General features: G+C 38.1%; 1 protein-coding gene across 3 annotated transcripts in view; it reads left to right on the top strand.

The window, feature by feature from the left end:
* The window catches only part of ERCC6 (ERCC excision repair 6, chromatin remodeling factor), a 102,010-nt gene that overhangs the window by 50,738 nt on the left and 27,534 nt on the right, over window positions 1–23,738 (top strand). For all 3 annotated transcript variants that reach the window (XM_007526483.3, XM_060191455.1, XM_060191463.1), the window contains 2 exons: window positions 1,123–1,281; window positions 8,407–8,542. In XM_007526483.3, coding sequence (XP_007526545.1) covers window positions 1,123–1,281; window positions 8,407–8,542 — 295 coding nt within the window. The remainder of the gene's footprint in view (window positions 1–1,122; window positions 1,282–8,406; window positions 8,543–23,738) is intronic.

Below are 23,738 nucleotides of genomic sequence, written 5' to 3'. Positions count from 1 at the left end.
ACCACTCTCAAGCTTTCCCCTTGCAAGTGGGGACTGGGGGCTTGAACCTGGTCTTTATGCACTGTAACATGTGCTCACAACCAGGTACATCACCATCTGGCCCCTGGGCCAAAATTTTTTATGGGTTGCAGAAGGTGGAAGGTCTGGCTTCTGTAATTGCTACCAGTTGATACTGGTAGGTTGATCCATACCACCAGCCTGTTTCTGTCTTTACCCAGTGGGGTAGAGCTCTGGAGAGGTGAGACTTCTGGACACATTGGTGAGGTCGTGAATTATTCCTTTTTAAAAGCTTCATTCTCAGTTTATAGATTCAGCATGCTATTGATGGAGAAAGGAAAATACTAACTCCCTTTTTATTGCTAAAGAGAGGGAAGATTTTCTTTTTCTCTTTGATCTGTGTTCCTTATTGAAAATTTTAATTGTTCTGATTTTTTTGTATCTATAAGGTCCCTGAATCAAATCCTACATTAAAAAATAAAAATGATTTTTATATTATTGAGCCCTTACACCATTTTTTTGCTTTTGCTAGTAGTTTGACAAAATCATCTGTTATATGCTAATTTTGTGGGCAGCCCTGTTATTCTGATTTATTTATGGCCTTAAAATTTAATTTTGTCTATAAAAGAAATATGATTACCAAGTGACTTTTCAGTGGTATATGCTATAAATTATGGTATTCTCCAGATTTTTGGTACTGTTAAATTAAAGCACATGTTATTGCTTCCTTTTCACAGAAAAAATTATTGGAACTTTATGTAACTAAGAATCTTTGAGATTTTTTTTTTCTGGAAGGATATTAAGTAAAAGATAATAAGTTTATGCTTGTTTACCAGGCCATTTCTAATGTTGAAAAAGAAATGAAATAGCCCTTAATTATCCCATCTATCAGTTTAATTAGAAATGTGTTAACATTCTGTAAAGGAAAATTTGTGATTTTATGCCTTGGTGATCAAAAATGTATGACCTTATAAATATAATACTCATGTAAAACACACATCCGGCCTGTTTCTATCACTGGTACTAGAACCTAGCCGGATGATTAATTCATGAGTACTTTCTGTTATGATCTGTATTATCCACCATTTGCCATTTTCTTTTTCTTGTTGGTGTTTGTTGTTGTAGGTACCAGCAGACAGGTGTTAGGTGGCTGTGGGAATTGCACTGCCAGCAGGCAGGAGGAATTCTGGGAGACGAAATGGGATTGGGCAAGACCATCCAGATAATTGCCTTCTTGGCAGGTCTGAGCTACAGCAAGATCAGGACTCGTGGTTCAAATTACAGGCAAGTGCTCCTCTGCAGACTGTCAGTCTGTGGAGCTCAATTAATATTTCATCAGATGTATTGCTGTGGAGGAGGGTCTTGTGAATTATTGATGACATTTCAATTACAATATTCCTTTAATTCTTTTAGTGGGGGACATCAAAGGAAAATTTTTACGAGACAATGGAGCTGTAGGGCAGGAGAAATTAAACATGTAACACTTTTAATGAATTCCAGGCATTGATGCTTCATTTTGCAGATGAGCCCCACTAGATATTTTGGGTCAATACGATGTCTAAGGTTAGCTTCTACAAATGGATTGTTTACAAACTCAATTATGTTAATATCAATAGTTTACACAATATGGAATTTTAAATTAGACATGATACCTTTAGTTCCATTTATTAAATTTTACATTAAAATATTTGTTCTGGCAGGGGACCAGGTAAGCATCACAGTAAGTACAAAGTCTATTCATAGGGAAAGTTCAAGCTTTGGAGAAACTATTCGGAATTTTTTTTTTTAATTTTAGAATTATTTATTTTCATTTTTACTATTAGTGATTTACTATTGGTTTACAGGATTGTAAAGGTCTAGTTTCCCATTGAACACACCACCAAAGTGCCCTTACCCTCCCAACAATAACCACTATAGTTCCCACAATAGAGACAGTTTGGCTACTTCTGGTTTTTCATTTTGTCCTTCATAAGTTCATGTGTTTCACTCCTTTATTTACTTCACTAAGCATTCCAGTTATTTTTATAATCAGATGCTTTAAAAAATTATAATCACTTGTCTCCTCACTATATCTTCTATCTTCTTCTCAATCCTTTAGAAAATCTTGTATAAATTTTAAGGCCATAGCCTAAATGACTACCTAAAATGATTAAGAGGAAACAACTATGTTTAGGTTTTAATATTTAGTCTCATTTGGAACTTAAGCTATTAAAGCTTTAGTATTATGAAGGACTAAGCATTTAATTGTGTTCAATACAGTAGGCCTGAAATACTTTATCTTGAAATAAAGTACAGTGAGCATTTCCATATCTAAGCAGTAAATTATTTTTTTAGCCAGTGTTGGTAAAATATAATGCTATGTGTGAATAATGTGAGTATTTAATTTCAAAACCAGATAATCCAAGAATTCCTTGAAATCCAATAGGTTTATTTAATGAGTTAAGGCAAGATATTTTTTGCATGGTTGAGTCATAGAAATCTCAGGTACTCAATATGATTTAGAGACATCTTTAAAAAGATAGACACCTGCAGACCTGCTTCACTGCTTATGAAGCAACTCCCCTGCAGGTGGGGAGCTGGGGGCTCGAACCAGAATCCTTATGCTTTGCGCCATGTGCGCTTAACCCACTGCGCTACCACCCGACTCCCTCTTCTTTTTTTTTTTAAAATCAACATTATTCACTAGAGGAAATTTAGAAAAATAGAGACCAATAGAGAAAGTCACCTGTAACTGTAATCCCACCATCCATTTATATTATCTGGCTCTTTGGTTATTTTCTAATAATATATACTTTTTAAAAAATTTATTTATTCCCTTTTGTTGTCATTGTTGTTTTATTGTTGTAGTTATTATTGATGCCATCGTTGTTGGATAGGACAGAGAGAAGTGGAGAGAGGTGGGGAAGGCAGAGGGGGAGGAAAGATAGACACCTGCAGACCTGCTTCACCACCTGTGAAGTGACGCCCTGCAGGTGGGGAGCCGGGGGGCTCCAACCGGCATCCTTAGGCCGGTCCTTGCGCTTTGTGCCACGTGCACTTAACCTGCTGCGCTACCACCCAACTCCCTATTTTTTTTAATAAAAAGAAAGATAATGTGAAAAAATATATATTATCAGTGGGCTTGAGGTCAGCAACTGCTGAAAGTTACTACCCTAAACTCTGGTTTATCAACAGAGAAGTGTTTAGTGGAAGGCCAAACACCAACCATAAACTATTGAATAATGATTTTTTTCCTTAATCCAAGCATTCTTTGAATTACAATAGGTTTATTTAATGAGTCAAAGCAAGATACTTGAAAAAAAAATTTTTTTTTTCCACATTCTAGAAAGTTTCTTTGGTTAGCTTGGCCTTGGTTTTTTGATAACTAGAATGATCCAAACTGTCCCAGATGGTTTCTGGGACTATCTTTTCTGATATCTGGAAGGGAGTCGGGCAATAGTGCCGCGGTTTAAATGCACGTGGCCAAATGCAAGAATTGAAGTAAGGATCCGGCTTTGAGCCCCCGGCTCCCCACCTGCAGGGGAGTCACTTCACAGGTGGCGAAGCAGGTCTGCGGGTGTCTATCTTTCTCTCCCCATCTGTCTTCCCCTCCTCTCTCCATTTCTCTCTGTCCTATCAAACAATGAAGACAGACAACAATAATAACTACAACACTAAAACAACAAGGGCAACAAAAAAGGAACAAATAAATAAATAAATATTAAAGAAAGTTAAAAAAATGATATCTGGGATTTTTTTTTTTTTTTTTTTTTTTTAATTTCCCATCTCTTTTCTTCACTTCCCTTCCTATTATCCTGAAACTTGTGTAGAGTCTAGTACTCTGGGCCTTGGAAACCTAAAGTCATCCCTACAGTGTAGTTTTGATCTAAAAATTAAAGCATGTTCTCTTGAGTGGTGACAATCCTACTAGGAGTGAAGTCAGGGCTAACAATGAGCAGCAGCTGTAATCAATTAGCTATCAATGTTCATATCCCCCTTTCTATAATGAAATAGTGTGGCATGTTGGACTACAGCCCAGATCATCTTTATTAAAATAGTACTGGTAGAAGTGGTGTCCCAAAATGCAGTTATGTATCACCCAACCAACTGGGCTTTTTCTGAAGAGAGGTTTACTGAGAAACTCAGCCCTCTCCATTTCTACATGCCAGATCAAACGGTATAACTTTTTTCTATCACACCCTCTGAATTAAATGTACTTGGAGTTCTCCTCTGTGTTCATGTTCTAAAAAAAAGTGACTCTTGAGGCGCAATGAGATTATTATTATACCTCACTATTTATAAATAAGTACCTCATTATTTATTTAAAATTATAAGTACTTCATAATTTATACACAAATTAGCTTTATTTTTATCAGCTATGGTTATTTCCTCAGAACTGCTCCAAGGCATAGATTTTTTACCCTAATTTGTAGTGGTTTTAGTATTAAAATTCTAAGGACCAGGAGCATTCAAACAGTATAAGTTTTAGCATTTTTAAGAAGAAACTTTATAGCAAAAAAAAAAAAGTTTATGAGCTGAGTGGTGGCTCATCTGATACACGTCACCATGTTTGAAGACCCTAATTCAATCCACCTGCTCCCCACTTGTAGGAGGGAGACTTCAACAGTGGTGGAGCGGTGCTGTAGGTGTCTCTCTCTGTCTCTTACCCTTTTATCAAAAAAGAAAGAAAATGAAAAGAAATGAGCATTAGGAATGATGGGACTATATAGGCATAAATAACCTTGGGGGGAAAAAAACAAAAATAACTTTTAACGTTACTTTAACATGTTTTATATATTTGTGTTTGTTTTACACTTTATTTACTTTTTTTAATCAGACCACTGCTCAGCTCTTGAGTCTGTTGGTGCTAGGGATTGAACCTGGAACCTCAAAACCTCAGGCATGAACGTCTTTTTTGCATAACCACTGTGTTGTCTATACTGACTGTTGTGTACTTAGTTCAAAATCTGTACACTAATTTTTTCCTTTTTTTCTTTCCCTTTGTTTTTTTCTTCTTCTTCCTCCTCCTCTTTTTGTTTTAGTTTACTTTGCCAAACATATTGTAATGATGGACCCCCTGCGTTTTCTGATGGAGAAGAAATTTATTTTTCAAACCAGTTAATATTTTAAAGTCTTAGGTATCATTTAGTAAATTCCTGGTTAAAATACTATTAAGTATTAAGTGACTTGAAAAAATTATGAACTTTCAGTGGTAGATATTTTACTTTATAATTCTTGGTAAATCCTGGACTATGCATAGTAAATTTTCATCTTTAAAGTTGAAGTATCTGACCATGGAACTATGAATTTGTCCTAAACTCATTAGATAAGTAATGGTAATCAAAGATGAAAGGAACTATAGAGCCAGTTGACTGCTGATGCTAATCAGTCTAGTCCATTTAGCTGTTTCTTGTGCTCATCTCGCCAGTATTGAGGCTTACAGAAGGGCGATTTGGTTGATGTGACTGTTAATGGATTTGATTGCTTCTTCTGTGGTTCAGGAACAATCTAAGTCTATTCCTAGATTTCACTCAGTGTGAAAACCTTCTAAGAGAAAGAGAACTGCAGGAATTAAAGGGCCTAACAATGCCTCCTAGATGTTTAGGAAGAATAAAATATTGGTCTTAAATGATAAAGTGTGAATCATCAGTATTGTAGTTTGCAGAAAGTATGTTGTAAAAAGGAAAAAAAAAAGCTATATAACCTAAAAATGTCTTTATTTTTGCGTACTTGACAGTGGTTTGGTTTTAAAAATATTTTGCACAAGTTTTGCTTGGTTATTCCTAACCCCTGCTAAGTGCATATTGATAACTCTCTTTTGGAGGATCTAAAGACACTGGGAAGGAATATTATTGCAGATTAGGCCAAGACTGTCATGCTTTCCCAGTGGAGTTTGAGTGACTTCTTACATAGGACCTGCTATTAGTGATAGTAGGGAAAGATGTAGGCATTATACAGGAAGAGTCCAGGGTCTTTTACAGTCTATGTCTGGCTTCTTGTAGTGTGAATTGTTTTTATGGAGCAGAGGTCAGGGGCTCTATAGCTAGGTATTGAAATACTCTGACTGTAGCTAGATGTTGAAAGACTAGGTATGGGTGGAGGCATTTTTAACAACGGAGAGTAAAGGTAAGTCTTATTAAACTTTTCTATTAAAAATGTAAGTTAATTTTCAGTTGTGCAAAAAAAATTCTTTTTAATTTCAAGCACTGTGTGAATTAAATAATTTACTTTTTTTTAAGTTCAGGAGTGATTTATTCAACTATAGCAAAAGATAAGAATCTACAATCACCCAGCTTACAAATAATCTCTTAAGATTTCAATATCTTCTCACTTTAAAATGTGTTTTTAAAAGGTTTATTTTCTTTTTTTTCAAGATTTCATTTTAATGTGAGACATTCAGAGAAAGACCAAAGCACACTGCTCAGTTCTGCCAGGGATTGAACCTGGGTCCATGGAGCCTCAGACATGAATGTCTTGTGCATAACATTTATCACTAAAAATATATTTCAGGGATAGAGGACTAGCTCACTGGGTGGGGTGCCTGCCTTGCTATGCCCATGAATTAGATTTGAGTTATGGCACTCATGGAAGTCTCAAAGCAGAGGAAGACCTGATGCTGTGGTGTCTTCTATCTGAATGAAAAAGTGGCCCAGAAGCATTGAAATCATGCATGTGTAAGACTCTAGGCTCATCAGAAAAGTTTTATTTAATAAAGCTATTGTTCATTAATTATTTCCTCTATCCTTTTGAACTTGGGAAGGGGCCAGAAAAATAGTTCACTTGGGAAGATGCCTGCCTTTTCATGCGACTTTTCATGCCCACACCACACTGGGTGAAGTGTCAGTTGTTGTAGTGTCTCTCTCACTCTCTATCTGAAGTTGCAATGAGAGTGATAGGGTTAGTTGATTAAAGATCTCTTAAGATCAATTCTTAAATTGTAATCCTAAGACCTCCTCACTATAGCCCAAGTGCACAGCAGCTACTGGACTCTTTCTTTGCTCTCTTGCAGGAGAGACCAAAGGAAGACACCCTCAGTCTAGAGTGTAAGTCCTTCCTTACAATAAGAGAGACAGTTTTTTTCCCTTGGTTCCTTTGTTGGACTACTAATCTTCACTAGTAGAATAATATGTACTGACTGACTATAAATGAAGCAGGGCTCTTCCTTCTCTGCCATAGTCAGAATGGTGATCAGAGTTTCATCCAAGTACATCTCTTTTGGTAATAAGATAAAATGTCTTTGTGGAGGAAAGCACAAAATTATGATTGAGTTAAGAAGAGAGAGGAGAGGGAGTCGGGCTGTAGCGCAGCGGGTTAAGCGCAGGTGGCGCTAAGCACAAGGACCCACATAAGGATGCTGGTTCAAGCCCTGGCTCCCCACCTGTAGGGGTGTCGTTTCATAAGCGGTGAAACAGGTCTGCAGGTGTCTATCTTTCTCTCCCTCTCTCTGTCTTCCCCCTCCCCTCTCCATTTCTCTCTGTCCTATCCAACAACAATGACAACAATAATAACTACAACAATAAAACAACAAGGGCAACAAAAGGGAATAAATAAATAAATAAATATTAAAAAAAAAGAAGAGAGAGGAGAAAGAGACGTTGAGAAAGATACTACAGCTAGTATACTGGCTACCTAATTGGGGTGATTCTTCTATTGATATTTTTGTTTTATTTATTTTTTTAAGTTTAAGTCTTCTGATTTTTCTTTTATATTTAAAAAATTTTTATTTTAGTGAAAGAGAGAAAGAGAGGGAAAGATATAGACAGAAATCAGAGCACTGATCAACCCTGTCTTATGGTAGTGCTGAGGATTGAACCCCAGGGCCTCAGAGCATTGCTCTGAAAGTTTTTTGCATAACCATTATGCTATTTTCCTAGTCCCACAGGCAATTTTGTCTTTTAAAAGGCTTACTGTGAGCATTTCCCCGTGTTTTAAAAGATTTTTTTAAGTGGTCCAGGAGATTGTGCAGTGGAGGTCCTGAGTTCAATCCCTGGCAACACATGTACTAGAGTGATGTTTGGTTCTTTCTCTCTTCTCTCCCTCTCATAAGTAAATAAATAAATTTTAAGTGATTTTTGAATGGCTATAAGATACTTTTCTAAGAAATCCTTGTAGTATTTTATGGTTTTAAGCACTTTTCAGATATTAACTAACTATATCATCATATAACTTTATGTGATTATTAATGTAATTTTGTTTGATTCTCCTTTGCTCCAGATATTAGTTTTTGATTTATTATGTAGTATTTTCTTTTAAATTTTTGTATTCACTAATTAATGAATGAGAGAGTAGAGATAATATCAATAAATTTTGGTAGCTTTTCTCTTTAAATTATTAAGTTTTTTGTTTTGTTTTTGTTTTTGTTTTTGATTGTTGGTCATCCATATGCTATCACTAATGATTGTGTTTTCTTCCTGGCCATTTTGGGTTCAGGTTTGAGGGTTTGGGTCCAGCTCTAATTGTCTGTCCAACAACAGTGATGCATCAGTGGGTAAAGGAATTTCACACATGGTGGCCTCCATTTAGAGTGGCAATTCTACATGAAACCGGCTCCTCTTCCCACAAAAAGGTAATATTACAACATTTGATACTTTTTATTAGTTTTATACATTTCTTTTTTTCTTTAGTCTATGTGTTTCTCAAATGTGTGTTCATTTTTCATTAATTTAAACTTAATCTTATTGATTAAATTTAATTGAGAGCTCCCTATTTTAAAAATAATGGTGAATGTAGACTTTTATCGTTATAATACTTATAGTTTTGTTGAGACATATTTGTTGTCCTACAGAGCAAAACTGGGAGTAAATAGGACACTATCCTGACAGAATAAATCAGGAGGCTTAGGTAACAGGTAACTGGCTGGGTATGGAACATTCATGACTTTAGATAGTTCTAGGAAAGAGGAGTAGAAAATGTAGCATAATAACTCCTCACTGATAAATGCATTAAAAATGCTTATAGAATGTTTTTTAATAAACAAAAGAATGTCAGTTTAAGAATTTTACATTTTGTGTTGTTGGTTTTTGCTTCATATTCTCTGAACCTTTGATTTTTTCCTTTTCTTTTCTTTTTTTTTAAGATAGAGACAGAAAGAGTGAGTGAAAGAGACCACGGTACCAAAGCTTCCTTCAGTGTTGTGGGGCCAGGTCAAACGTGGGTCTTGTACATGGCAAAGCAACACACAATTCAAATGAACTGTTTTGCTTGCTTGTGAATCTTTGATCTTTATATAACTATAATCACTATATTTTGAAATGTGTGTTTCTTTATTTGTTATCAGTATCAAACACAGATATATATCCATGCTGTTATGAGTAATATAGGTAGGTATGTTATTGGTACTCATTTTTGTGACCTAAGTGCCCTTAGAAGCATATGCATAATAAATAATAATGATATAATTTCACTGTGGGTTTGCAAATTGTTTTATTGACAAGAAGTAGCAGTTTTTTTATCTTAATTTTATTAATAACTTAATACTGATTTACAAAATTATAAGATAACAGGGGTATAATTCTGCACTATTCCCACCACCAGAGTTCTGTATCCCCATTCCCTCCATTGACAACTGCAGTAGTTCTCCCATGGTCACAGATATGGACTATTATTTATATAACTATCTGTATATATTTATATATATTTGCCCAGTTTTTCCCATGGTCCTATCTTCTCTTCCTAAGCCACACCTATACCTATTACTATTTCCAAATGCCTTTCCTTTTTTCTCTTCTCTCTATGGTTCCTGTTGGAGTTGGATTTTCAGAGCCCTCTGGTCATCTTTTTCTATCATTTCTTCCCCTCTGGGACATTGACTAAGATGCTTTTTGGGGTACAGAAGGTATAATTGCTTCTCTGCTAGACATGGACATTGGCAGGTTGATTCATACTCCCAGCCTGTTTCTCTCTTTCCCTAGTGAAGTAGGACTCTGGAAAGGTGAGTTTCCAGGATACATTGGCTAGGTCATCTGCTTAGAGAGGTCAGGATGAAATCATGATAGTGTCTGAAAATTGGTGGCTGATACAAAGATATAAAGCAAGACAAAATGTTTAATAAACAGGAACCAAAAAGTAGGACCAGAGCAGATGAAAATAGAGATCTTAGGATGAAAAGAAGTGAGAAAATCTATTTTAGGTATGTTCCTAGGGCCTGTGACTTTTGTAGTTTTTGATTGAGTTTGATAGCTAATGTGGAGTTTGATAAAAATATTGTCTGAGAAGATAATGCCTGAGTTGAGAATAGGGCCAGAGTGTTGGATTAGGGCGGAGAGTAGCTTCCAATCTTGAAGGAAATCTGAATAAAATCAACTGTTTACCCTGTCCACCTGACCCAGGCCCATATACATTTATGTTTAGCACAGGAGCCTGTGTTAATTTCTGAGCTCGCTGTTCATGACCACAGCTGGAAACATTCTAGGCTGCACTCATTTAAGGATCAGTCTTTCTTGAATGGCAGGCTAGGATGACCCAGCCTCCCTTCATAAAGTGGGGCAGTTCCTACCTTTGCTACTTTATAGTGAGGACCAGTTCCTGGAGTGACTTGTGAGAGGGCTTATGCTGATGTTCCTGATGGTGGAGAGAGAAGGATCTGTTAAGAAGTCTAGGCCATCATATCTGTGTGGGAATTCAAGGATTCCCTAACTAGGGCCCCAGATGGTGCTTTCCCTTGGTTTTGGAGCTCTTGAGTGAGCTCTCATGCCCCCACTAAAGTAGTTCTATTGCTGAAGGGGTTTTAAATGTTGACCTCACTGAGATAGACAAATACATGAGCCACTCTAATTTTGGCAATAGACCTTTTCCTTCAAGCCCCCCCCCCCCCCCCCCAGTGCATTTCAGTTCCAGGGCCTTATGAATGCATGAACCAATCTTAGCTTACTTCCCTGGGTGAGATCTCTCATTCTGTTTTATAGAGGAGACAGCATGGTTGCTAGAGCTTCCTAGGTGTTTCCATGTGATTCAGAGGCTCAAGCCTAGCACCTCACACATGGTCAGGCATGTGCTCTATTGGGTGAACTTTTATGGCACCAAAATTTTCTTCTTTTTTTCCCTATTGTCATAATTTTTTGTTTGTTTGTTTTTGTTGGTTTTTGGTCATGAATAAACATGTCTTTTGCTGGAAATGCATCAGGATTATTTATACTTGAGTATTTCAAGTTGATGAGCTGGAATCTTGTTTTTACTAGGTATTATTAAAACTAATTGACTTTTTCTCTGCCCTGAGTTTAACAAATAGAAAATAGTAATTAATAAAGCAGGATAAATGTTTTGATTGAAAATAAAAACTAACTTTAGAAACATTCAATAACATATGTTTTTTGTAGTCAAAATAAATTGTAACTATCAGTGTAGTCATCTTTTTAAAAATTTTTTAGAATTAATTTATTTATAAAATGGAAACACTGACAAAACCATAGGATAAGAGGAATACAATTCCCACCACCAGAGCCCCATATTCCATCCCCTCCCCTGATAGCTTTCCTATTCTTTATCCTTTTGGGAGTATGAATTTAGGGTCACTGTGGGGTGCAAAAGGTGGAAGGTCTGATTTCTGTTATTAATTCCCCACTGAACATAGGTATTGGCAGGTCAATTCATACTCCCAGCCTGTCTCTCTCTTTCCCTAATGGGGCAGGGCTCTGAGGAAGAGGAGTTCCAGGACACACTGGTGAGGTCATCTGTCCAGGGAAGTCTGGTTGGCATCATGTTAGCATTTGGAGCCTGGTGGCTAAAAAGAGTTAACATATAAAACCATACAAATTGTTGATTAATCATGAACCTAAAGGCTGGAATAGTGCAGATGAAGATTTGGGGGTCTCCGTTTTGGAAATAGCTAGTAGGTCTATTTTAGGTATATTCTAAAGAGCCCATGACTTTATTAGTTTTTGCCTATGCCTGACATCTGATATGCAGGTGGGCCCAAGTCATTGTCTGGAGAGATGATGTCATATCTGGAAAAAGGACTAGAAAGCTGGATCAGGGAAGAGAGTATCTCCCAAATATGGGAAAAGTATATAAATATTGTTGACTGTAAACCCCATTGATTTGATCTGGGGCCCATATTCAGCATAGGAACCTAAGTAACCTCTGCTTCCCTGTAGGTCCGACTTGCATTAGGACCCATCTTCTTCAGGTGGTAGATAGAATATGTTATCTAACCCCCCTTTGAAGGATGAAACATTCTCTACCATTGTTGATCTACATTTTGGGCAAAGTCCTATGGGGATCCCTAAAGGTATACATTATGTTGTTGCTGATGGAGATGACCAGTGATAATGGAGAGAGGGGTCTATTCCAGGTCTAGGCTCATTGTGTTCGTGTGGGAATCCCAGGACTCCTGGACTTGGGCCCCAGCTGATGGGGTGGTCTGATACTGACTAAAGAGTTATCATTAAAGTATGCCAGTCTCTTGCCCTTATTCAGCTTTTGTAGTCCCTAACTTTGATAAGGTGAGCTTTGGAGTAACTGAGGGAAGTATAATAGGAAGTAGGTAAGGAGGGTATCTATTTGGGTCTAAGTAGGAACTATTTCATTAGGTACTTTAAGGTGTCTTTTTTAGGTCTTTCTATTTGCTTGCTTCATTTATCAACTCACTGCAAACTATTGTGCACTTTTGCTTTCAGGTATATATTTTGCCTTAATTTATGGATACATGTGAACATCTGCCCTATGTCATGGGACCAAGTATATATCTAGGTTTTGAGGCTTTGTTAGGAAGTGGACTACCCGAAATGGAATTAAGGAATCCTATGAGAAAGGAAAGGTTTCACCCACATAATGATGCTGAAGGGTTGACATCTTTTTTTTTTTTTTTAAATGTTTATTTATAGATAGAAACAACCAGAAATGGAGAGGGAAGTGGTTGACGGGGTGAGAGAGACAGAGAGACACCTGCACCCCTCTTCACCACTCGTGAAGCTTTCCCCCTGCAGGTGGGGACCAGGAGCTCGAACCTGTGAACCTGTGTCCTTGCACACTGTAGCATGTGCGCTCAGTCAGGTTCACCACCACCCAGCCCCGGGTTGACATCTTTTATAAAGCATTTTTTTGTTTCACTCTGTATTCTGTTGGCATTTCTTAATATTTTTTATTGCAAAGTCTGTTTGGCATTTCTTAATATTTTTTATTGAAAAGTCTGTACTATCCTTCATTGATATTTTCCTTTAGAAGGTAAGCTTAGGGCCAGGGAGTTGGCTCAACATGTCAGAGCATAGGCTATGTCTGAGACCCTAGAGATCTATGTTTATCACTGGCACCACCATAAGCCAGAAGTGAGTGGTGCTTTGGTCACTGTCTTTCTGCCTCATAAAAAATAAGTCTTTAAAGATAAGTTTTTTGGTTTTATATATATATATATATATATATTTTTTTTTTTACGAGAAAGAGAATCAGACATCACTCTGTTACATGTGCTGCTGCCGGGGATTGAACTCAGAACCTCATGCTTGAGAGTCCAATACTTTATCCACTGTGCCATCTCCCAGACCACTAAAGATAAGTTTTTCATGCGTCTACTTCATTTTCTTTTGAGCCACTAAAGTGTCTGTATTTCATACCTTACGTAAATCCTGAGTTAGCTGTATTCCCTCTGCTAGAATTTACAAAGCTGGCCTTGTGTCAACATTGACTCATTAATGACAGCACTGAGTTTGTCAGTATCTGTTGGAAAATTCGCTTTTGTAACTTGTTTGGAGGACAAAACTTTAAAGAATAGATATGTTATTTTTTTACAGTTATTCTAGCTTCTGCGGTTATTTTGTACACACAGGAATACATTTATACTTACTAGTTTACCAAGGATTTCAACCTGAAGTTTCTTAAATTTTACAAAAGTAGTAGAGTTGTACTTTACTCTTTCACTCTGTGTTTCTTTTCTGTTATAAAGTTTCTCATTTCTGAAGATGTGAGCTGTCCTGTAGAAGATAAATATATATATATATATATATATATATATACGTATATATATATATATGTTCTTTTGCATATTACTTAAGTCATAACTTTTTTTTTTAAATTTTTTATTTAAGAAAGGATTAGTGAACAAAAGCATAAGGTAGGAGGGGTACAACTCCACACAATTCCCAACACCCAATCCCCATAACCCACCCCCTCCCATGGTAGCTTTCCCATTCTCTATCCCTCTGGGAGCATGGACCCAGGGTCGTTGAGGGTTGCAGAAGGTAGAAGGTCTGGCTTCTGTAATTGCTTCCCCGCTAAACATGGGCGTTGACTGGTCGGTCCATACCCCCAGTCTGCCTCTCTCTTTCCCTAGTAGGGTGTGACTCTGGGGAAGCTGAGCTCCAGGACACATTGGTGGGGTCTTCAATCCAGGGAAGCCTAGCCAGCATCCTGGTGGCATCTGGAACCTGGTGATTGAAAAGAGAGTTAACATATGAAGCCAAACAATTTGTTGAGCAATCATGGATCCCAAGCTTGGAATAGTGGAGAGGAAGTGTTAGGGAGGTACTCACTGCGAACTCTAGTGTACTTCTGCTTTCAGGTATATATTCTGCAGTAGTTTATGGATATGTGTGCACATAAGCTCTCTCTCACAGAAACTGGTGTATATCTAGGTTGTGGGACTTTGTTAGAAAGTTAACTACCTGAGATGAAATTAGAGTGTACTATTAAAGGAAAGGTCTCACCCGAGTAATGAAGCTGAAGGGTTGTCATTCCACACGTGATGTCTCTGGATACATTCTGAGGTGAAGCATGTTGAGGTAGCAATCGTTGCTTTGGTTAGGTTGTGACGGCAGATGCAATGTTATTTGGTTTGGATTGGGAGATGCATACGGGAAAGTGGGCCCTATCCAAGGGTTCCAGGACTGGGGGAAGTAGGGTCTCTATAGTGAAGATGTGAGGTTCCTGCTGTCTTAGGGTTCAAAAAGACAATCAATAGTTAATATTATCATCACATTATTTGTTAATTGGGTTAACTTTGAAAAGTCCCTTTGTTATGGTTTGCTGGACAGTACCCAGTATCTTGTATATAGCTGTGCTGTTGGAAGCTTCTAATCTACTTGGTCTAGGCTTTTGAGAGAGTCCGCATATCAAATACATAGCCTATATATTAAAAAGATTCAGTTTGTCTTTTGAGAAACTTTGAGACATACAATTGATTTCCCCCTCTCATATTAATTAGCTACTGATTTATATGTCTACATTTTGCTAGGAGTGTACATAAACACCATTCCCACCACCAAAGGACTGTGACCCATCCCTCCCGCCCACTCCCACCCCCCACTGGCCCAGGAAGCTACATGCCCATACTCATCTTTATCTTTAACTCCATTTCTCTCTGTCATATTCAGTAACAATGTCATCAGTAACAACAACAATAATAGCTACAGCAATAAAAAAAAGGGGGGGCAACAAAAGGGAAAATAAATATTTTAAAAAATTTTAAAAAAGAAGAAGTTCTTTCCAGAACACTCTTAACCCACAACCTCGGTCTTTTTACATCATTCTTCTTCTAGCGTTTGCCCTTCTTCCGTAGCCAGTCAACAGCGTCAGGTTGAGCCTGATGTAAAGTTTCGAGACCTCCTTTGAATCTGGAGAGGTGGCAGTTGTTGACTATGTGGGTCATAGTCTGTCTGTAGCCGCAGGGGCAGTTCGGGTCGTCTCTGGCTCCCCAGCGATGGAACATAGCGGCGCACCAGCCATGGCCTGTTCGATAGCGATTGAGGAGGGCCCAATCATAACGTGCTAGGTCAAAGCCGGGTTGACGCTTGCAGGGGTCTGTGATGAGGTGTTTGTTCTTTACCTCAGCTGACTGCCAACTCTGTTTCCAAGAGTCTGGAACATCATGATGTACCAGGACTCCAACTTTCTCTTCAGTTCCTCCTTCTCCCTCCTCTCCCAGAGCCCTTTTCTTTGTTTCAATACTCCTTACCAGTTCAAGTTTCACTTTGTGTTCTCCACCCCTGTTTCTGTTTATTAAGTCCTGTCTATAAGCAAGATCATTTGGTACTTGCCCTTCTCTCTCTTTTTTTTTTTTTTTGCCTTAAAATGATGTCTTCAAGTTGAGTACTATTCCGTTTGTATTTATACCACAGTTTTTTTAACCACACATTTATCATTGGACATCTGATTTGCTTCCATGTTTTGGCTATTACAAATTGTGCTACTGTGAACATAGGTGTATATAGACCTCTTCTGATGTTTTTGTTTCTTTTGGGTAAATCCCCAGGAGAGAAATTGCTGTGTCGTAGGGTGAGTCCATTTTTAGCTGAGAATTCTCCAGACTGTTTTCCATTAAAGTTGGACCAGTTGATACTTGCACCAGCTGTGCAGAAGTGTCTATCCCCCCCACACACACATCCTTTCCAACACTTGTTATTGTTCTTTCTAATGTATGACATTTTCAAGGATGTAAAGTGGTTTCTCATTGTTGTCTTTATTTACATTTCTGTGATAATCAATGAGTTTGAGCACTTGCTCTTGCATCTGTTGATCCTCCAGATCTCTTCCTTGGTGAAGTTTCTTTCTGTGTCCTTGTCCTATTTCCTAATGGAGTTTAAGTTGTTGTTGTTGCTAAGTTTACTGAGTTCTCTTTATATTTTGGTTAATAGTCCTTTATCTGATCAAGTTAGATAAAGATATTTTTAGGATTATGACCTAAAAGCCAGTTGAAATTTATTTAATAGAAATCAGCCTCTTTTTCTCATGTTTTAGGATTTTTTCCTAGCTTGGAGAAGCTATTATATAAATTAGTTTTTGTTGAATAAAAAATATGATATTTCAAGTGTTTAATGCTGTTTAAGGTAAAAAAAAAAATGGACACAAATGTTTCAGCCAACTGTTTTCTTGGAAATTGAAATAATATGAAAAGATAATAAAAGATGTCCGATTGTAATACTTATCCATAGCTTACATTGGGTGATGGCATTTTTAGCACTGTGCTATAAAGTCTATTTAATTACTAAGGACACTTTTTTTCTAGCTTATTATAGGATATGCAATGAAAAAATTTCTTATTCTGGAACATTTGTCACTTTTTACCTCACCTACCTTCTCCTTTTGTGTAGGACAGTAATTCTGTGGAATGTTATGGATAGTTCAAAGAGTTGTCTGTCTCATTTTGGCCAATTCTTGATATTTAGAGGCATAAAAGCGGTAAGGTACCATTAGTGTGTGTGTGTGTGTATATATATATATATTTGCCTCCAGGGTTATTGCTGGGGCTTGGTGCCTGCACTATAAATCCACTACTTCTGGAGGCCATTTTCCCCATTTTGTTACCCTTGTTGTCGTTATTATTATTGTTGTTAGGACAAAGAGAAATTGAGAGAGGATGGGAGACAGAGAGCAGGAGAGAAAGGCAGACACCTGGAGACCTGCTTCACTGCTTGTGAAGTGACCCCCCTATAGGTGGGGAGCCGGGGGCTGGAACCGGGATCCTTACGCCGGACCTTGTGCCTTGTGCCATGTGTGCTTAACCCTCTGTGCTACCGCCTGATTTCCAGCATAAAGTTTTAAGAGCATAGATTTCATAATTACCAGGTCAGATTTGTATCTAGGATCTGCCACAATATAGTTTTAGGAACATGTACAAGTCACATAGGTTCTCTGAGACTAATTTTGATCTTTTCTAAGTAGTGTGTGTGTGTGTGTGTTTGATTTTGTGAAGACTTATTGAGTTAATAAATGTGCATAAAGAACTTAGTGTTTGGTTCCCAGCATATAGTATATTTTTTATTATTTGAAACAAAGAATATTATAAACTTCATAATCTTAGTAATTGAGATCAAAGAAAGCTGCCCTGACATTGCTCATTGATTCAGTGTACAAGTTTTCTCTCACATCCGACGGCAGTCTCTTCTGATTTAGTAAGTGTTTTTTTTTTTTGGGGGGGTGAGGCTCTGCTCAATTTGTTTATATAAACTAATGGTTGTAGTATTACACATCTAAAAAACAAGCTGCCAGATCATACTAGATGAGAGCATTTTACTTTTAGATAACAGGGAAGACCTGTAAGCAGTCATCTAGGTAGAATGCACATACATCCTTTATCAGAAATGCCTTTGGTCATTCATAGCCAAACACTGAATCCCAGATGAAAACAATGACACAGAATGTTAAAATTCTTTATGAGAGCTGCAAGGTGTGATTAAAGAACAAAACACACAAAAACATCGCTGTCTGATAAAACAACTATCACATGTTCTTTTAAAAGGCCCACTTTTTGAAACATTAGAATAAAAACTCTAGATATTTTTAAAAGGTAGGAGTCAAGTACAAATAAAACAAATCAAAGTAGAAAAGTACCACATAGCCCCTCAAGCATCTTAAATATTTCAGAGCCATTCCAAGTACTCAAATTATAACGCAAAGTGATGTAATTCCTATTAACTTTAGAGACAGTGTATACACATGGTACAAGAAATGATAGATGCTATGCTTGTTCTGTGAGGTATAATGTAAAATTATGTTGCGGGAACCCTTTTTTCTTCATTGTCAGCACAAATCCTTGTTTATTAAAGATTTAGCTTGAAGGAAATTTTAATTAATTACAGGTGCAGTAAATCCTGCCTGGGAAGCTGCCGTGCCGTGTTTACCATGAATGGCCTTCATGTGCCTGTGCTCCACTCTGCTCTCCCCGCTGCCTGACAGTGTGATTTATGGCTGTTGTTTTCTACCAGTCCACTGTTTGCCCTCTAGGAGGGATTGGTCTCCTGAGCCTCCATAATAACAGCAGCACTTTCACAGACATCTTTTAATGACAACAGCACTGCATTCAGTAAGTCAGGCTAATTGCAGATGTACCCTATTAATTGCAAAAACTAGTAGAGGTTACATATTTTACAAGCTTTTAATTTGAAACCGCCCGAGATGATTTGTCTTAAGTGTTTGGATAGAGACGTCCATAATATTCAACAATTCACCATTATTGAAACACTGGTCTAGGCAGTTATAGAATTTAAAATTGAATCAAGTGAAAATGAATAGTCTTAGATTTTTTTTTTTTTTACCAGTGGCTGTTAAGTAGAGGTTATATTTTTAGTGGACACTTTTAATAATTTTATGAAATTTTATGAAAGTCTCTCTTTAGTTCTTATTCACTGTTGTACTTTTCTCTGAATATAATAGACATTTTGTATTTCTTTCACTAACATTACAGGATTTACCAAGTAAATTTCAGTCATTAATTAGGCAAAAGAAGCTGAACACAATTTCAGTGATCAAGAAATTTGGCATCTTGCTTATTTGTGAGGTAGAGCGATGTCATTTTTGGAGTTTTATGGAGTGCCTGACAAGTTTTGTGTATCCAGCAGTTAGGAGTTTCTGGATCTGTGGATAAGAGGACCAGTGTTTGCAAGAATTGACTATGATCTGATAGACATTTTTCTAGATGTGAGTGATAATTTAATTTCTGCTATATTTCAAGCCCCAGTTGTAGTCATTTTTCATTTCTTCATAGGGCTTGTAAATAGCTCTCTGTTGTTGAGGTGGTCTGGTGTCGGGCTGCACCGCGGAGAAGAGAGCGGACGTCCAGAGCAAAGGGGTACACAGATCTTTATTATAGGATGGGGGGGGAGGTTTGGTTCAGACCACGTGGAGCCAGCCAGCAATGGCCGACCACCGGGGGAGAGCAGGGAGCGAGACCTCAGAGAGGGAGAGCCGAGAGCCCAGAGAGAGAGAAGGGAGGGGTGAGGGGGCTTTTTATTGGGCGACAACCAGGGGTGACGTGTAGGGCCAGGATTGGTTGAAAGGGGGCACTCTAGGATTTAGCGGGGCATAGAAAAACCTGGGGGTGGAGCCAGGATTGGTTGAAAGGGGGCACTCTAGGATTTAGCGGAGCATAGAAAAACCTGGGGGCGGAGACTGCATCAGAATAAGTCCTCAGCAACATCTCCTCCTATCCCTTTATATCTAAATGGACACAGTAAAGAAAAATGGAGCAGGCTTAAATGTTTTAGAGGAATGCCATGCTCAGGTGGGAAGATGTAGGACTTTCTGTGGAGAAGGGAAGGCTTAAATGGCTGCCAACCTTGTGAGATTTATGCGTCTTCCTGTGCTCAACCCCTCTTTAGAGAGAGAGACTTACCTGGAGAGACTCATCTCATAGGTTTAAGCGCAGCCTGCTCAACCATCTCTTCACAATATCTCTACATCTTTTCTATCTTTCTACCTAGTAATAGCATAAGATGTACAAAGTCTATAAAAGACTATCATGGGGCAGAAACCTTTTGGGCATAAGCCTACATGACATAACAAAATAGGAAGGGACATGAAGGGGAGAAGTAAAAGCCAGTGTGGTGTGAAGGGAAGGATTGGTGTGTAAAGGAGCATTCCCTGTTTGGGTGGGGAAAGGGGCAAGGTTACATAATGAGGGGGAGGCGGGAGGCATGACCCACCAAACAGAGGGGCTATTTGGCATTGTATAGTCCTCAAGGCAACAGTCTGTAAAGTCTATGAATTACTCAGGATCAGTCTATGAAAAACCAGCAACGTGAAGGGAAGGAAGCTGCTGTAAAATTGTCTAAAGTGTCCAAAGGGTATACCAGCAAGTCCGATAGAAGTCTCAGTCCAAAGTAGGCGACTAGGGGGAGAAATGGCAGGGGATGAAATGCTGCATGAGGAAGGTCAGCCTCTGGAATTCTGCTTTTCTGTAGATTGTGAGCTGGAACCGCCAAAACGTGACAGGTCAAAGCGAAAGCAGGAAAGGCAGACAGGCAGTAAAAAGGTTCTGTCCTTGGAGTCTGCGAATCAGATTCCTCAGATCGCGTTGAGTGACATCTAGGGTTTCGGGGGTGTGCCACGGTAGTCGTGCCATCTAGTGAGTGACGTCAGGGTGTGCAGGGGTTCAGATGGTTTTTCCGGGATTCCTGTGAAAGAAACACAAACAATCTGCTTCTCGTGGTTAGCAGGGCATCTGATTTGAATGCTTTATAGAAGAAGAGGTTTGGTGCCTTGACCAACTGAGTATTGGGGGATGTATCTTTCCTATTCATTTATGATTACATTTTATATTATTTGTCATGGTAGTCAGCCATTTATCTGGAAGGTCCTGGGTGATTCATGGGGAAAAAGACCTTATCTTTTAACAAAGACTCTAAGGTGTAGGGAAGCGGGAACTATCTTATCCCTTTTTTTTTTTTTTTTTTTTTTGTATCTTGCCTTTTGTTGCCCTAGTTGTTCTTGTTGTAATTATATTGTTGTTATTGCCGATATTGTGGTTGTTGGATAGAACAGAGAGAAATGGAGAGAGGAGGGAAAGACAGAGGGAGATAAAGATACCTGTAGACCTGCTTCACCGCCTGCAGGTGAGGAGCCGGGGGCTCAAACTGGGATCCTCAAGCCAGTTCTTGCTAAACTCGCTGCGCCACCACCCGATTCCCAGGAACTATCTTTTAACATAAACTCTATGGCCATGCCAATAGCAACCTTGAGGGCACATGTGGCTCCCCACATGTCCCCCTGTCTTATATCATGTTTTGATGTTTGGCGGACTTTGTTTTGTGGCAGGGTGGACAGCTCTCTGTCTCTCTCTCTGGAGTAGAATCAGGCACAGCATTTCTGTGTTTTAGTTTGCTGTTTTCTCATGCTTCACCTACTCCATGGCTTCGTGCAGCCACTTCTGTCATTCATGGTGGAGAAAGTGGAGATAGAGTAGGGATAAATGTTAAGTGTAGGTCTTGGTGGAAACTTCAGAAGTGAGACGATTACTAAAGTCAACTCTAGTTTCTCAAAGTTGGGATACTGGTGGGGTTAGTGGCCTGTAGCAGAACAGGACATTTTTGGACTGGTGCCTACTCTTCATGTGCACAAGCAGCTGTGGTAGCAAAGAAGGAATGGTGTAGTCGGGAAAAAAATGGGTGGAAGAAGTATTTTTTATGTTAGATTTATTTATTTGTTTAGTAAGTAGTCACACATAGTGAAAGAGGGGAGAGAGACTAGGGTACCACTTGGCTCTATCAAATGGTGATGCCAGGGGTTGATCCTCTGGGGTCTTGAGCATTCAAATCCAATGCTCTAGCATGTTGAGCTTTCCCTCTAACTGTAAAGCAGTCTTAAGGGAATTTACAGGTGTGTGTGTTAGGATGTGAACCCTGAAGCATTTATTGATACATTAACTGGAGGGTGAAAAGTCAGGTCTGATCTGGAATTGTAGTATTATGATGGCATTGTCGATTATGAATATAGGAATATGGACATAGTCATAATAATACTGTTCTCACCTGTCAAACCTTTACTAGGATTTAATTGCCTAAAACAAACTACCATACCTGTAGTTTACAGTGTTAGAGTTCTCTAAAAAAATCTTAACTCTGAAGTGTTGGGTATATTACACATATGAGAAGATAATTTCTCCCTTTTTTCTCTTTCAAAAATTAATAAATAATAAATTAATTTAATTTAAAAATAGCTATTATATATAGAACAGTAAACCCATATCTATGATTGACCTTGGGAGAACAACTGTACTTTCCAGTGGAAGAAATGGGGACACAGAACTCTGGTAGGAGGAATGGTGTGGAAGTATTCCCCTGTTATCTTGAAGTTTTGTGGGTTTATTATTATTTTTTTATGTTTATTTATTCATTGGATGGAGACAGCCAGAAATCAAGAGAGAAAGGAAGGATGGAGAGGGAGAGAGACGGAGAGACACTTGCAGCGCAGCTTCACCACTTTAGGAGCATTCCCCTTACAGGTGGGGACTAGAGGCTTGAACCCTGGTCCTTGCGTATTGTAACGTGTGTACCACCACGTGGTTCATTATTTTAGAATTTTGTAAACCAATATTAAATCACTAATAGAAAGAAAAGCAGAGACAATAAAAAATTTCTTGATCTTTGTTTTAATCTTTGATACTCAAGTGAATTAAAACATATTCTAACCCATGTTAAGATACTAGTATTGCCGTTTTTCTTTTATTTTTGTAAAATGTAGGATTATATATATTTAATATTTTTATTTATTATTGTTTGGAGACAGAAAGGAAGGGTAGCTAGAGAGGGAGAGAGAGAGAAAAACACCTGCAGCCCTGCTTCGCCACTTGTGAAACTTCCCCCCCTTGCAGGTGAGTAGGATTATATTTTTTATAAGTAATGTGTCTCTAGTGGGGATATGTTTACATACAAGTATTGTGGGTGGGGGAAATAGCATAATGGTTATGTAGAGAGTCTTACTCCTGAGGCTTTGAAGTCCTAGGTTCAATCTCCCATAACCACCATAAGCCAAAGCTGAGCTTTGGTTAAAAAAAAAAAAAAGTATTATCTGTCAGTTTTGTAAAAAGTATCTTGTTAAATAACCATATAGTAAAAAAATTGGGGTGTGTTCAATCTTTTCTCTGGATTAATACATCTTGTAGTAACTTAAATAATGGGATCAATTTATACTTCGCTCATGAAACCCTTTGGTTCTGGTAGACCTTTTGGTAGGAAGAATGTAACTTTTTTTTTTTCAAATTCTTCATTATTATTCTGATTGCCATGCTTCATTTTTCTTGGGTCCACATTGGTAATTTATTTATTTTTGATATTTGCCCTTTGGAAAAAAAATTCAGATATTTTTGGCATTAGGCTGCATATAGTGCTAACTTAAAAATTTTTTTTTTTCTTTTCCCACTACTGGGTTACCTTTTTCATTGAGATAGAGAGGGAGAGTTGTCACAACACCAGAAGCATGGTGCCATGACACCACCCATATGGCTCTAGGCTTTGAAACTGGACAGCTCACAGGGCAAACAAGGCATCTGTCTCCTACCTGGTGAGTTTTTTTTTTTTCTTTCCCTAATGTTTTTCATATTTTTTACATCTAGTTGTACT

Source organism: Erinaceus europaeus, chromosome 1 (genome assembly GCF_950295315.1).
Source record: "Erinaceus europaeus chromosome 1, mEriEur2.1, whole genome shotgun sequence".
Taxonomy (NCBI): domain Eukaryota; kingdom Metazoa; phylum Chordata; class Mammalia; order Eulipotyphla; family Erinaceidae; genus Erinaceus; species Erinaceus europaeus.
Note: the sequence above shows the minus strand (reverse complement) of the source record. Positions and strands in the feature narration are given on the sequence as shown.